Source organism: Monodelphis domestica, chromosome 7 (genome assembly GCF_027887165.1).
Source record: "Monodelphis domestica isolate mMonDom1 chromosome 7, mMonDom1.pri, whole genome shotgun sequence".
Classification (NCBI taxonomy): domain Eukaryota; kingdom Metazoa; phylum Chordata; class Mammalia; order Didelphimorphia; family Didelphidae; genus Monodelphis; species Monodelphis domestica.
In genome coordinates, this window is record NC_077233.1 from 138,948,696 (window position 1) to 138,964,247 (window position 15,552).

At 40.3% G+C, this 15,552-nt stretch overlaps 1 protein-coding gene across 1 annotated transcript; it reads left to right on the top strand.

The window, feature by feature from the left end:
* Positions 1-896: 896 nt before the first annotated feature.
* Positions 897-14,367, top strand: PTX4 (pentraxin 4). Its single transcript, XM_007499333.2, has 3 exons — positions 897-1,232; positions 1,986-2,748; positions 5,341-14,367. Exons 1-3 carry the CDS (start codon positions 1,092-1,094, stop codon positions 5,979-5,981), a joined length of 1,545 nt encoding a protein of 514 aa, XP_007499395.2. The 5' UTR covers positions 897-1,091; the 3' UTR covers positions 5,982-14,367.
* The last annotated feature ends 1,185 nt before the right edge of the window (positions 14,368-15,552 follow it).

A 15,552-nucleotide genomic window follows, 5' to 3' on the forward strand; every position in this document is an offset into this window, starting at 1 on the left:
CTGAGGTGGGACTTGAATTCAGACCTTCCTGATTCCAGGGTCCAGAACTCTATCCACTACCTCACCTAGCTGTCTTTATATAACAGTGAGAAGGTCACTTAACTTCTCTTGGACTCAATGTCTTTTTTTAAGGGGTTTGGGGTGGGGTGGGCAGAAGGATAGTAGTACTTGCACTACTGACCTTACAGGATTTTTTGAGGGAAAGTGATAGAAATGTGAGCTGTTATTATTATTGATATATATCACTTTGGTCATGTCATTTCTCTACTGAGAAATCTCCATTGACTCCTCATTGTTTAATGAGTATACTTCACAATTATCTGACATTTAAGGCCCTCCATAATCTGGTAAAGACACTACCGTTCCAGCTCTATTTCAAACTACTCCCTATCACTTACTCTATGTTCTAGCCCAAGCAAATTATTCTCTCCCACTCTGAAAAATTCCCAGCTTTTTCTTCATTTTTAAGCTTTTGCTCATACATGTCATTTGGAATGTCTTTCCCCCCTTCTTACCCAGCTTTTACCTATCCTTCAAAGTTCACCTCCACTGCAATTCCAAACCCATAAAAATAGTGCCAATCCGTCCGGTTTCATGGAGTTAAGAAGAGAGTGGGTAGTTAGAAAGCAGAAGAACTGGATGAAGACAACTTTTTTTCATTTTGTAACTTGGGAATGTATGGGTAGATGTGTGAATCGCTAACTACATAGAACAGAACGTAAAGGAGAAATAGACACAATATGGTCACTATTAATGCTGAAAAATCCCAGAACAACACAGTGTGAGCTAGACAAGGGCTTATGTCCAGGTTGATTATTTCCCAAGGAAAGAATTTGACTGTTTTCCTTGGGGAATGTTAGAGTCTGCAGATTCCATTTGTTTGAAGGCCGATCACTGATTTCTTTTAAAGTGGCAGGAAGAACACAACTCTTAGCCAGGATTTGAGAATGAAAAGACTAAGAAAAACAGACCAAAATGAAGGAGTGGGTGGAGGGCGGTGTGGAGCGAGTGAAATATATAAAACAGACTCCTCTTTTGGGCTTATCCAAGGACCACTGAAGAGACTGCAGAGATAGAACTCTCTGTTCAGAATGAGCTGCTGGGAAGCTAAATGGAGGTCTCTTTTCTTGGTTCTTCTACCTTTCTGTCTACAGGGAATCTATTTGCAGAAAACCGATGAAGTAGGACAAAGAAAACCATTTTTTGAGAGGCTCAGAAGACTAGAAGAACAGGTAAATATACATATAGTTCACTGTGGTGGGTGGGAGGGTGGCTTGATTCTTTCTTTTTTTTAAATTTTCAATTGTATCTTCTCTCTCTCCTATGCCCAGAGAGCCAAAGCTTTTAACAAAAAAGAAAAAATGAAAGTTCAATAAAACTTAGCAACACATTGAACATAACAATATATGCAATGTTACCTAACCGTAGTGCGTAAATAGAAGAGGGACATTTTTTTCTCACTTTTTTCTTCAGGCACAAGCTTGGTCATTTTAATTGTTTCAAGTTTTATTCATTACATTTTCATTATAGCAGTCACTTGTAGATAGTTTCTTTGTTCTAGTGACTTCACTTTGCATCAGTTTATGTGTCATCCCATGCCTCTCTGAATTCTTTATAGTCGTGGTATTTCTTATGATACAGTAATATTCCATTACGAATATGTTCAATCATCCCCCAATTAATGGGAATCTCATCTATTTCCAGTTATTTGCTTCCATAAAAAGTGTCGCTATGAATATTTCAGTATATGTGGGACATCTCTTTCTGTTTTCTATCTCCTTTGTGGCATCGAGCCCTATAGCGTCTATCTGGGTTAAAGGGGATGAACATTCCAATCACTGTTGGGTGAAATGAAAGCGTAACATCACAAACTGTCCCGGGTGAAAGATTTTCTTTAAAGACAGGGATGTCCACTGGACTCTTAAACAATGTGGCCCACTCTCCTAATACCATAAGTAGGTAAGGCTTATGTTTGTTGTTTGCAGTTTAGGAGATTTCAAGAGGTGACCCTTATACGTCTCCAGGGGATCGCAGAAAACTACAATGTTTCCTATAACATCAACGCCAGATTCCAGAACCTGACAGACGAATATCATATCATGGGTTTGTCTGTCAATGAGTCTCAGGCAGCAATGCAAATGGATCTGAACCACTTGAAGACCTGGATAAAGAAGTTTCAGAGAAGATCTAGGAAGGTGGACTCTAAGCTTCTGGCCTTTGAAAGATCTTTAAGTGAAAAGAGTAAGCAGAGCTCCCAGGAGAAGAAGGAACAGCAGGGGCACGACACACGTCTTGCCAACCTCACTGGAACCATCTCACAGGATATTAGTGCCCTTCAGACTAGTCAAATTCATGTGCAGACAGAAATGGAGAAACTCCAGAATATGATTCATGGCCAGGGGGCCAAACTGAAGGTGGTAGAAGAGCAGCTACAGGCAGCCTTGCAACGTGCAGCCTTCTCCCCAAGCTCAGTCACCACTGTGCCCCTCCTGCCTCAACCTCTAATGGAAAAGAAGCAGCCAGGCCAGCAGATGCTTCATACCAAGCACAAGCACAGAAAAAAACTGGAGCAGGACAGGCTGGAGCTAGGAGCCCAAACAGAAACCCAGGAACTGTTTCAGAATTTGAGGAGATCTCCCCTGGGACAGAAGAGACCAAACGCACCATCTGGCAGACAAACACTTTCCAGGGCAGATGAGAGTCTGAAGGAGCCACAGCAATCCCAGGCTTCCCAAAAGACAGCAGAAAGTAAGTAACTAGATTCATTCTCTTTTTCTCAGGTACACTAAAAGATGCTTCAAGGCTCAGCTCATGAGCCAACACTGACAAGAAGCATCAATAGAGTAGACAGGACACTTTTTTCCAGGAAAGATGAAGGGGCAGAGTTAGAGCATCTTACTCTCTCCCATTGTTGTTCTCTTTTCCTCTCCTTTGAATGATTATCTATTGCATATAAAGATTTAGATAATACATATACACACATAGATGTATGTATTAAAACATGTATTACACATCTTGTGTGTTATGTGTGTGCATGTACATGCACACACTGATCTGTTTATATGTTGTTTCTCTGAAGGAGAAGATAAGCTCCTTGAGGACAGGGACTGCGTCTCATTTCGTCTTTGTATCTTCATGCCTACTTAGGACAGACATGCTTTGGAATGGACATTAAATTGGGTGTTCGAGTGTGGCTAAAGAGGTGCCACTTTCAACCACTTCCCAGATTTGGGTCCGCATCTTTTATGTCTCACCAGACTTCATAGAAGAGCCTCCTAGTCAAGGATAGGATTCCTGACTTTGGTAGCTGGGACACCATTCTCTTTCCATACGCTGCAAGCCTTCTTCCTGCCCACAGAAAATTGGTGACCTGCATTTAAAACTGCTTGTTTGTAACCACATCCTCAAAATCAGACCACAGTTTCCTTAGTTCTAAGTAGTATGGAACTCTTTAGATAGCCTTGCCCACAACTGCCCTCTTATCTTTGCCATCTCAGTTTCCTGCTGGGCAGACGTTGGTGTAGATATTCTTCAAATGTGGATGTATTCAATTTCCCTGGAAACCCTTGAAGCCCTTAGAAACAGCCTGGAGTTTTGGCCTGTTATTTCATTTTTTTAAACCCTTATCTTTCATCTTAGAATCAATACTGTGTATTGGCTCCAAGGCAGGAGAGTGGTAAGGGCTTGGCAATGGGGGTTAAGTGACTTGCCCAAAGTCATACAGCTGGGAAGTGTCTGAGGTCAGTTTCGAACCCTGAACCTCCCATCTCTCAGCCTGGCTCCCATTGAGCCATCTAGCTCCCCCCCCCCCCCATGGCCTATTATTTCTAAACTCCTATTAATAATAGGATTCCCTTACTCCCTGCTAGCCCTTTCAAACAATGGAATGTGGATAAGGTTGGAGAAGAAAATGGGAGTACGGGCACAGAGACATACTTGGCACCAATGCTCCCTGCTCCAAGATAATGTATATTGTCAGCTGGAATCTGCAGCCACACTGGTCAGTTTGATATGGCAGGCATCTGAGCCAGAAGCCAATTGCCTCACCTTTTCCTGCTAAACCTCTCCTGGAAGAGGCACAGTGAATGCTTCTGGTGATGCGTCCATTATGTGGTTGGACCCCTGGTGCCTTTTGATGTTACCCCCAAGAAATTCTGCTGTCCCATGACAGAGTCCTGACTGGTTACAGGGAAAAGCAACTGAAATGGAATTGAACAAATATTTATGAAATGCTTATTCTGTGCAAGGCCCCATGTTAAGGACACAAAAATAAAAAGTAGCACAGTAGAAATACAATCTAATAGAAGTAAAGACATACCAAAGAAATAGGCATAATACAAATTAGAATAAAATGAGAGAGGGGCAGCTAAGTAGCACAGTGAATAGAGTGCCAGGCCTGGAATCAGGAGGATCTGGGTTCAAATTTGACTTCAGAGTCATCCTAGCAATATGACCCTGGGCAAGTCACTTAACCCCAATTGCCTAGCCTTGCTGCTCTTGTCTTAGAATTGATACTAAGGCAGAAGGTAAACGTTAAAAAAATAATAATATAGTGAGAGAGCCAGTGAAAGGCAACATGGTTCAGAATAGAGAATTGTTCTTACAGTCATGAATTCTGGTGATATCTCCAACACATGCTAGCTGTGTGACCAGGAACAAATCACAGTGTCCCAGCCATCTCTGTAAGACTTGAAGTTTACAAATGATTGCCTGTCTGTATCAGTAAGGTCAGATTTTTTAAGCATATAAAAACATGGTTCTGAACCAGAAAGGCAGCATAACATAGTGAAAAGAAATCACGACTGGCCATTAAAACACTTGGGTTTGGAATTGCTCATTGACTACTGGAGGGGAGGAGGAGGAGGGGAGGGAAAGAATATGAATCATGAAACCATGGAAAAATATTCTAAATTAATTAAATAAATAAATAGTTTTTCAATTAAAAAAAAAAAAGCATTTGGGTTTGAATACTGTCCCTGGTAAGAACCAGCCATGGGCTATTACCCTGGCCAAGTCACTTTATACTTCTCTTTTTCCTCGTCTCTATACATCCCTGGAGTCAGGAGAACCTGGGTTCAAATTTGACCTCAGACTGTGTAACCCTGGACTAATGACTTAACCCTGATTGCCTGACCCTTGCCGGTCTTAGAATTGATGCTCAGATAGAAGGAAGAGTTTTTTGTTTTTTTTTTTTTTAAAGAAAGAAAAGTAAGATCAGACCAGAAAAGTCACGAAAGCCCAAATTACGAAAACAGTTTAATTCCTGGATGAGCTTTGAGGAGGGGAGAGAGGCTGATTTGTTCCAAGTCCTGACGCGCCGTTTCCTTTCTCCACCTTCAGTTTGCAATGTAGGATCCATGCTTGTTTTCCCCAACTCTTCGACTGAGAACGTGGTCACCTTCCGCCCTGGTTTCCGTACTGGGCTCCGGGAACTTTCTCTCTGTACCTGGGTCCGCACAGCCTCCAGCTACCTGGGTACCCTTCTCTCCTACGCCACGGAGGAGAACGACAACAAGCTGGTGCTGCACGGTAGGGACTCGCTGGTCTACGGCTCTATCCACTTCGTGATAGGAGACCCTGCCTTTCGGGAGCTGCCGGTGGAAATGCTTCTAGACGCCAGGTGGCACCATATGTGTGTGATATGGTCTTCCGACCAAGGGAAATACTGGTTCTATGTGGATCGAAGGCTGGTGGCCACCGGCTCCAGGTTCAGGGAGGGCTACGAAATCCCTCCTGGAGGAACTCTGGTGCTGGGGCAGGAGCAGGATACGGTGGGGGGAGGATTTGACAGCTCGGAAGCCTTTGTGGGAAGCCTGGCAGGCCTGGCTCTATGGGACCGGGTCCTGTCGCCTGGGGAGGTCTCAAGCATTGCCACTGGAAAGATGCTCCCTACCGGCATTCTTTTGACCCTAGCCAATGCCTCCTCTTTGGATGGATTTGTGCAGAAGGTAATTTGTACCTGCCTGGAACACTGCTCATAAAATAGCCAACTCAAACCTGCCATCGACTGTGCCTTCCTTTCCCACCATGGCTTTTCCACCTCCAGTCTAAATCAGTAATCATCTATGGTACTCCTACGGTGTGCCAAGCACTGTGCTGGGTACTGCAGACTAAGCAACGAAAAGGAAAGCTATTTTGACCTGATGTGTAAACAGCTGAGTTATACACATGATCATTCTGAGATGAGACTTTCTCCAGTTTCTTATGTATTTAATTTAAGCCAGCACACTCAAATACCTTGCTAACCTGCTCAAAGGGGGCATGGGAAGACTTGGGAGAAAAGGGTAAAACCTCCTCCCACCTTTCCACAAAGGGAATGATAACTCTCACCCAGAAAGATGGTTCTCATCAGGGCAGAAGGCATTTCCATTATGCTAAAAATGAGGACAGTGGCATTTATTGCCATGCTTTTTTGGTTTGCAAATATTTTACAAATATGATCTAATGATCATTATGATTCTAATCATTAGATCTAGTGATCTAATGATTTAATTTTCACGAGACCCCTGGGAAGTAGGTACTGCAGGATTATCATTTTCATTTTATCTATGAGGAACCGAGGCTCAGAGAGATTAAATGACTTGCTTATGGTTATATGTATAATAAATCTGGAAGTCAGAATTTGAACTCAAGCCTTCTGGATTACAATTTGGAACTACTGTAGTGCAAACTACAATTTGAATACTTTATCCACCACCTTGGACTAAATTGTCTCTCTTTAAAACAACAACAACAACTTATTTTTTAAACTCTAAGGCAGAAGAGAGATAAGGGCTAGTCAGTTGGGGTTAAATGATTTGTCCAGAGTCCCACAGCTAGAAAGTATATGAGGTCAAATTGGAACCCAGGACCTCTTGCTGCAGACCTGGCTCTCTATCCACTGAGCCACCTACCTGACCCTACACTCTCTTCAGGTACTTAGCATTAAAACACACACACACACACACACACACACACACACACACACACACACACACACTACAACAAACAACTGGTCAATGTGTTCATTTGATAATAACAGATAATATTGTTATAGTAATACCTGGTCCAGTCAACCCAAAGGGCTGGTCCGTAGACAGCCCTGTTTCACTTAGAATAACCTGAGCTCTTTTGGGGGTAAGGACTAATTTCTTTTTCTTTTCTATTCCCAACTGAGTACAGTGTTCAGTACATAGGGAGCACTTGATAAATGCATATTGAACCAAATTTAATTGAACACAAATTTGCATTGTTCAAGAGACCTCCAAATTCTACTCAAAACTGAAAATAATGGGCTGTCAACAGCCTTCCTGGAGTCTGATTTAGGAAAAATGCTATTTGAGGGATTTCATGACAAATGGTCATTGTCCTGACATTTTCCATGCAGTGTGACAGCTACTTCCTAGAATTACTAGCTCATGGCCCCATTGGGTCCAGGGCCAAGGGCTTTCTCTGAATGGCATCAAGCCAAGTCCTGATCAAACGTAGCTGTGTCAACTTGGGAGGCCCAACATGTATTCAGTCCAAAATATCAGAAAATTCTAGAAACATGGAATAATGTTGTGGGGTACAGAGGTGAACCCCTGGGGTTTTTAGGAAGGGTACCTTTTGCAAGAATGCAAGGCTCCAAAGCTTAGCTTAAAAATAAGAGAATTTTATTAATTTAGAAAGTAATGTTGAGAGTGGCCAGGAGGATAGCAAGGTGGAACAGCAAGATGGGGAACCGTTCCTTGGGAGGACAGCATGGATGGAAAAGCTGTTCCCCCCCCCCCCCCGCCATGACACGAATTCTGGGGATTTTATACTCTTTACAACAGTATAGATGTGATGCTGTGTCATGATGACTCTAGAGTGGTAAACACTCATTCAGTGGGGGTTTGGTCATCTGACCAGGTCTACCTAGAGACAGAGGGGGTGGCCTCATAGTTAAGGGGACAGATGGATGTCTGAGATACAATTTGATGATATCTAGGAGGTATGCCTCTTTGGCCATCCAAAGGATGATCCCAGGAAGATAATCCTCTCAGGATCTTATAGGAGTTATCATGTTTTGGGCAATGAAAGAAGGAAGCAAAGGAATTTCCCTGCTAACAGTTTGCCTGAAACACTTTTATACTTTTAGGGGTACAATGCCCATGCCGAACCCACCCTACAGCTTCAGAGAGGCCTCTAGATCATCTAATCCAGCCAAGTTTGTTCTCTACATTCCTCAATTTTCTACGTTATAATAAGAAAAAAACTAAAGGCATATTGACATAATGATAGGTTGTTTGTTTTTTTCAGGGACCTATTTTAAAGAAGGTTTTTAAAAAAGAAAAAGAAGCAAATCCAAACACTCAAATTTACTAAGTCAATTAAAAGACAAACATGTCCAATCTCCTTTCTTTTTTCTTTTTCTTTTTTCTAAAGTTTGTGAGAGATTTCTCTCAAAAGAAATTTCCCCTTATGACACAGATTTCCAAAGAAATAATGAAAAGGCAAGACTTCAAGGATCAAAAAGTAAATTAGATGGATTACAGTGAAAACGAAGGGCTCAATGGCCTCCTTCAGGGTCACAAATAAGAAAGACTTTTTAAAAAAGACATTAAGAAACTCTTGGCCCTTCTGGCAGAGGAAGTTAGAATCAATAGTCAGAACTGGAGGAAGGGATCTAGAAGGTCATCTATGTTTGTTCAATTAAACTGGTATCAAGTCCCAAGTCTTTTTTTTTTTTAATTTTCTGCTTTTTCTTTTTTTGATGTGGTTACATGATTTATGTTTTCTCCCTCCCCTTTTCCCTCCCCACTCCAGGAACTAATTCCACTGGGTTATACATGTATTATCACTCAAAACGCATTTCCATATTGTTCATTTTTGTATTTAGAGTAATCTTTTAAAACCAAAACCCCAAGTCACATACCCACATAAACAAGTGATAAATCACATGTTTTCTTCTGCATTTCTACTCTCACAGTTCTTTCTCTAGATGTGAATAGCATTCTTTGTCATAAGAACCTCAGATTTGTCCTGAATCCCCAAGTCTTTTTACTACATATTCTCTTTGTTACACTCATCTGGCTTCCTTTAATTAAAAAGAAGAAAACTGTTCCAGTTCTAATCATCTCATACCAGCCTCTACACCCACCCATACATATATACACAGACATATTTTCATACGTACACAGAGTTAGCCTGCTCTAACACTTAGCAGTGAAGAAGGTCATCATAAGCCGCTTGTCCTCTCTGGACCTCAGTTTGCTCCTCTGTAAAATGAAGTGGTTGGTTTCTAAGATCCCTTTCTATTCTAGATCTATGACTCTGTGACCCAGGGAAGGTAGTTGCCTCTCATACTTCCTTGTTCTTACCATTGTTTCCTGATTAATATTTCCCTTTTAATGGGAATATATTCCATTAACTGGTTTTATGAATCGCCAGTGTTTTCTCCATTTTCCCTTCTTAGATAAAGGTCCATTTTCCCAAAAATGTAAATATGTTGCCCTATTTAGCTTCCATAGAGGCCCCATTTGTTAATGAGTCAAGATCAGAAAGAAATATTTTAAGGTTGGAAACAGCTAGTGAGAACATAAGAACATGATTAAGGCCTTTACTCATCACATGCCCCCACTTCTCTTCTTTCCACAGTTTTCTCACACTGTGATGAACTGTGACTTCTCAAATATTTTTATTCTCAGATTCCTCTGGTCTTCTTTCTTGCTCACTCATAAACTGTCTACCAAAATAAAATATCTAGGAGGATATTTCAACTGATGTTGAAAAGATGAGAACAGTGATCACATCTTTCTTCTGGGAAACTCAATAATTCAATTAGGACAGGCAATGAAAGAGTGATGAAAAAACAAGTCACTGCCCTCAAGGAACTTACAATCTGGTTGAGATGTTTGAAGTTTTGGTCAATTTTTGTTTAATCTTTTTCAGTCATATCTGACTCTGTGCTTCCTCTTTTGACTTTTTTGGACATTACTAAAATGATTTGCTATTTCCTTCTCCAGGTCATTTTACAGATGAGGAAACTGAGTCAAAGAGGATTAAGTGACTTGCTCAGGGTCACAAAACTAGTAAGTGTCTGAGGCTGGATTTGAACTCAAATCTTCTGATACCAGGCTAGTACCACCTGGCTCTCTCTGAGATATTTTACTTAAATGAAAAAATTAGGGAATAATATGAAACAGTATAAAAATCAATACTAAATGATAAAAGCTTTTAGAGATCAGGAAACTGAAAGTCATTATTGTTAGTGTTGATGTTAGAAGAGGAGAAGGGAATTAAAATGAGCCCTGAAGGCTAATACCATCTTTTCTTTGTCTAATCCATTCCTCAAATGATCTAGTTCTAGACTGAAATACTAGAGACCAGATGATGTTACTTGTTGGCTGAATTAGATGGAGATAAAACAAATAGCTGAGGTGGGGAGAATGTAGGCCATGAACCATATATTATTCAGGATTGTTTTTTTTTTGGAGCCATTTTTAAAAAGTTTAATTGTGATCTCTTATTCTTACAGCAGAATCATTTTCTTTTAACAACCCTGTTCACCTCAATCACTAACTAATTTTCTAACAACAATGAAATGAATTGAAGCAATGTCGCTGACACATCACTGTTATCTGATGGTGCATACCAGTATATGCCATTCCATAGACCTTATCTCTACTGAGAGAAATTGGGTGTGTTTCCTTATCAGTTTTCTCGAACAATCCCTCAGACATTTTGTTTGTTACGATGCAATAACATACATATAAATCACATTTATATACTTCTCAGTCAATAGATCCTCATTTGGGTTCCCCTTTCTTGCTATCACAGAGTGATGCTATGAACACAAATAAGATCATGGATACAAAGGGCTTTGCAAACCTTAAAGGCTATATGAAGACAGTTATTCCAATAATTATTTTTGTTCCATGCAGTATCCCAGTGAGCCATCTTAACAAAGCAAACAGCTATTATGAGAGCTGAAGCTCTTCGCCACAACCCCCTCCAAACTTCCTCATGACCCCAGCTTTAATACTGACAAAGAAATATTTGATGCACTTAGATTAAGACTGTATTTATGTCTTACTGTCCTTTTGTCATTCATAATCTGATTAGAGTCATATTTGTTCTGTTTCACTAGCATTTTATTTAATCAAAAGGCTAAATTTTACTTCTTGGTATTTGTTTTTCAAAGTTTTAATTTATTATTCTAGTATCAGAGATACATGTTTCTCTTTCCTAAAAGGATATCAAGAATTGGTTAGAAAACCCAATTTCACTGTATTTAACAACCTAAAAAACTTTCTAATTTTTAATGTATGTATGTAATCCAGACAATTCATCATTAGTCAGATACACATTTATTAAGCACCTACTATGTGCTAGGCATCGTGCAAAGCACTAAATAACTCATGTCCATGTTCTCCCATAAATTCTCCATAGAAGGTCCACCCAACAGCCCCAAGGGTGCCAGTGGAACATGTTGATTTTCCATCTATCAGCCTTTGCACTTGCCATGGCAGTAGACCCATTTACTTTTCCCTTATACATTCTTTAATGATACTTTTTTTTTTTAAACCCTTACCTTCCATTTTGGAGTCAATACTGTGTATTGGCTCCAAGGCAAAAGAGTGGTAAGGGCTAGGCAATGGGGGTCAAGTGACTTGCCCAGGGTCACACAGCTAGGAAGTGGCTGAGGTCAGATTTGAACCTAGGACCTCCCATCTCTAGGCCTGGCTCTCAATCCACTGAGCTACCCAGCTGCCCCCTTTAATGATACTTTTTACTCTTGTTCTGTGTCAAAGTAATTCATGCAGCCTGTTCATACCTTTCCATTTTTGATACTTTGGAAATTATTATATTCTGTATCTAGGGGCAGCTGGGTGGCTCAGTAGATTTAGAGACAGGAGGTCCTGGGTTCAAATCTAGCCTCAGACACTTCCCAGCTGTGTGACCCTGAGCAACTCACTTAACTCCCATTGCCTAGCTCTTATCACTCTTCTGCCTTGAAGCCAATACACAGTATTGACTCCAAGAGAGAAGGCAAAGATTAAAAAAATAATAATAAAAAATATTCAATGTCTAGTCAGTGGAATGTTGGCATTAAAAAGATGGGTCTTTGTTTCCATGAGAGACTTGTTACGCCATTAAAGGAGTTTAGCAATTTTCTGAAGGCAATCCAGCCAGATCAATTCTAGGAATAACTTACATATTTTAAGGGAAGAAAAGCCTGCCATTAGAGGAACAGCCTGTAGCTGTGAGCAAATTAGGTCTGTACTGATCTTGGGGTGAGATGAAAAGAAACTCTGGAAAAGCTTCTTCTGGAATCTTTGCCTAATCCTCCTACCTTCAATTTATACAACCATCAATAGCAGATATTAAAAATGGCATTGAAGGGGCAGTTACGTAGCAAAGTGGATAAAACACCAGGCCTGGAGTTAGGAGGTTCTGGGTTCAAATGTAGTCTCAGACACTACCAAGCTACCCCAATTGCCTAACCTTTGCTGGCTAAATTAATGGCACTGAGCTTTGATTTAAATCCATTTGGCATAGTGATGCTCTATTTCTCTTTGATTTTATACCTTAATGATAACCCCCTAAAGGAATTGTATGACATTTAAAAAATTAAAGTGAATTTATTCTTTTTTTAAACCCTTGCCTTCTGTCTTGGAATCTATACTGTGTATTGGTTCCAAGGCAGAAGAGTGGTAATAGGAAATAGAAGTTAAGTGACTTGCCCAGGGTCACAGAGCTGGGAAGTGTCTGAGGCCAGATTTGAACCAAGGACCTCCTGTCTCTAGACCTGTCTCTCAATTCATTGAGCCACCCAGCTAGCTGCCCCCTAAAGTGAATTTAAGACAAAACATATTTGACTTTGAGAAAATCACTTGGGCTCCCTATGTTTGTTTCCTCATCTATAAAATCAGAGTTTTAGATTCCATGGCTCTAAATCTATCATCTTATTGAAAAAAAGGTGAATGTTGGCCTCTCATATCCAGAGTTCAGAGTTGAACATTATTACCAACTTCCCTTTTTCCTATAAAACTAACCAGCTCACCTATAGGGTTGGGACAGTTTCCCCCTCTGCTTTTTCATTCACTGCTGGCAACATTTGGTGGTCCTCCAGGGATTTTAGCCCTGTGTCTTCCAATTACAGATATAGACCTCCCCCTCCCCCCAATGTAATATTGGAGGGCAGCTCAGTGGGTTGAGACCCAGTCCTGGAGATGGGACATCCTGGGTCCAAATGTGACCTCAGTCACTTCCCAGCTGTGTGACCCTGGGCAAGTCACTTAGCCTCCATTGCCTAGCCCTTACTGCTCATCGCTTTGGAACCAAAACACAATATTGATTCCAAGACAGAAGGTAAAGGTTTTAAAAAACAAATGTAATATTCATTCACCATTCTATCTGCTTGGCTCCAAACTGAATTAAATTTTTTTTATTATTGGTTTTGTCAATTACATTTACTTCCTACTTTTTTTCCTCTCAAATATACTTCTATTTCTCCTGTGTGTGACATGAATATTTTACAGTCCTGCCTATTAAAAAATCCAGGAGAGCTTAGGGTCTGAGACAGACACAATTGCATTTTTGTATGCGTAGGGTGTAGAGATCGGGACAAAATAAACTGGTACATTAATATGTGCCTGTCTCAGACCCTAAGCTCTCTGATATCAGGAACCAGATTTACGTGATTTCCACTGTACCCTGCTATGTGCAGTTACATTGTTGGCGAGCCTCGTCCTAGTCCTGGATGTTTTAAGAGTACAGAAAAAAGCTGGAAGGAGCCTCCGAGGCCACTGACTTCAACCCAAACTGAATGAGCAAAATGCCCATACCTGATGCTAATGGCTTCTGATCCAGTGTGCTCCTGCCATAGCAGTACTTTCTTCTTGCTTGCTTTTTTGAGTTGAGGTGAAACAGACCCAGCCCCTTTGCACGGCCAGGGCGGCCCGCTGCTGCAGGTAAAGTTAACTCCTGGGCAGGCAGCGCCTCTAATACTTATTATGCTAGCGGTGGTGGTTTTGGTCTTAGGCTGCCGAGTTCCTTTTATTCTTTTCCCTCTATCCTTGTATTGGCGCGTGCCTGTGTTGGATTAACAATAATTGGAGTAATAACCTAGTTAATATTTATGATTACAGTTTTGTTCATTGTTAGCGGGTTATTGTTTACTGATGTAGGCTTAGGCGAGAATTCAATTCTGATTACTGACTTTAGCATTATGTCTTCTATAATTTAATGGAATCATCCAATAAAACAATAGGGGTTCTGATTATTTTATGAAACTAAATTGTGAATATATGTTAGAGCTTTAATGCTTTCTTCATTGATGGCTGCTTTTAGGCCCACAATGAAAAATTGGGTTTAGCATTACCATTTATTGACAGTTATAATAAAAAAGATTTATTACCATTTTGTTGTTGTTGTTGTTGTTGAAATAAATGCACCATCCCACAATTTAAGAGGCTTAAATAAGCCACAAGCTTCTTCCAGGTTGTACCCAAGGCAAAATATTGCTAGACTTCCACTAATTGAGTTTGTCTACTGGGTCAAAAGAGTGGTCCCCCGTTTGACTACCTGTGAAGTCCAAGTTGTGCTTAAGTAATATTAATGCTCTGTATTCAAGTTGAACTGGAGTTCATATTTTGGATAACCAGCTCTCGTGAAGTTCCGCGGATTTTTCTCTTCTACTATAAAACCTCCTCACTATTTTGCTACATAGATGAGTTGGTTCAAATGAACTGTTTTCTAGTAGCTCACTCAATTTCAGGGAGGTGGGCATAATTCTTTTTGTCTGTGTTGACTAGCTGAATCATTATGCAAAAGGCCCAAGGGTTCATCTTTGCTTTTATAGTCTTTCACTTTTCCCTTACAGTACTGTTGTTAGTGTGCCCGCACTATCTATTCTATCCCCTAGACTAGGATAGTTTTAGTGCTTTGGGTCAATTTGGAAATAGTTGATTTGGTATTTGTTAGAGCTACCATTGGCTCAAAATGGTCACAATGAACTGAAATCTTTTAGGTGTAAGCTAAATGCTTTAAAATTAAGCTACATTTTGATATTCCAAGTGCACTTCCCATGTTTTGACGTTTCTCCTCTTTTGTTTGACGGTGTTATTAGTCATTTTAGTGAATTATATTGAGGAGGGTGATGGGCAAGCCCCATTGACTATTTCAATTAAGCTCCCTATTCTTTACTACTAATTTACTACTAAACCCTCCTTCAAGCACTTTAGTTTCATTACCAAAGACTGCTGCCCCTTTTCATAGCTATGAAAGAGGTTCCTAACTTCTTTTGGGATTCTCTCCATAACAAAGGCAATAAATAAGCTACCACTTAAACAGAAATTATTTTGGTTCTGTTTCAAGCTTGGATTTTCATCTTATCTTTACAGTATTTTGTATTTACTTATCTGTGTTAATGTTGTTCTCCCCCAAACAAATGTAAGTTCCTTGAACACGGTAACTATTTCCCTTTATATCCACAGTGGGACACACAATTCCTGGCACTTCATAGGTGTCTAATGTGTGCTCGTTGAATGAATGCAAGAAAAGTAATGTTTTCTCTATTCTCTTTCTATATAATGAACATTTTCC

Coding starts and splice junctions, on each gene's coding strand:
- PTX4 (XM_007499333.2), top strand. CDS start 1,092: ATGAGCTGCTGGGAAGCTAAATGGAGGTCTCTTTTCTTGGTTCTTCTA. Junction 1,233..1,985: donor TCAGAAGACTAGAAGAACAG/GTAAATATACAT, acceptor TGTTGTTTGCAG/TTTAGGAGATTTCAAGAGGT. Junction 2,749..5,340: donor TTCCCAAAAGACAGCAGAAA/GTAAGTAACTAG, acceptor CTCCACCTTCAG/TTTGCAATGTAGGATCCATG.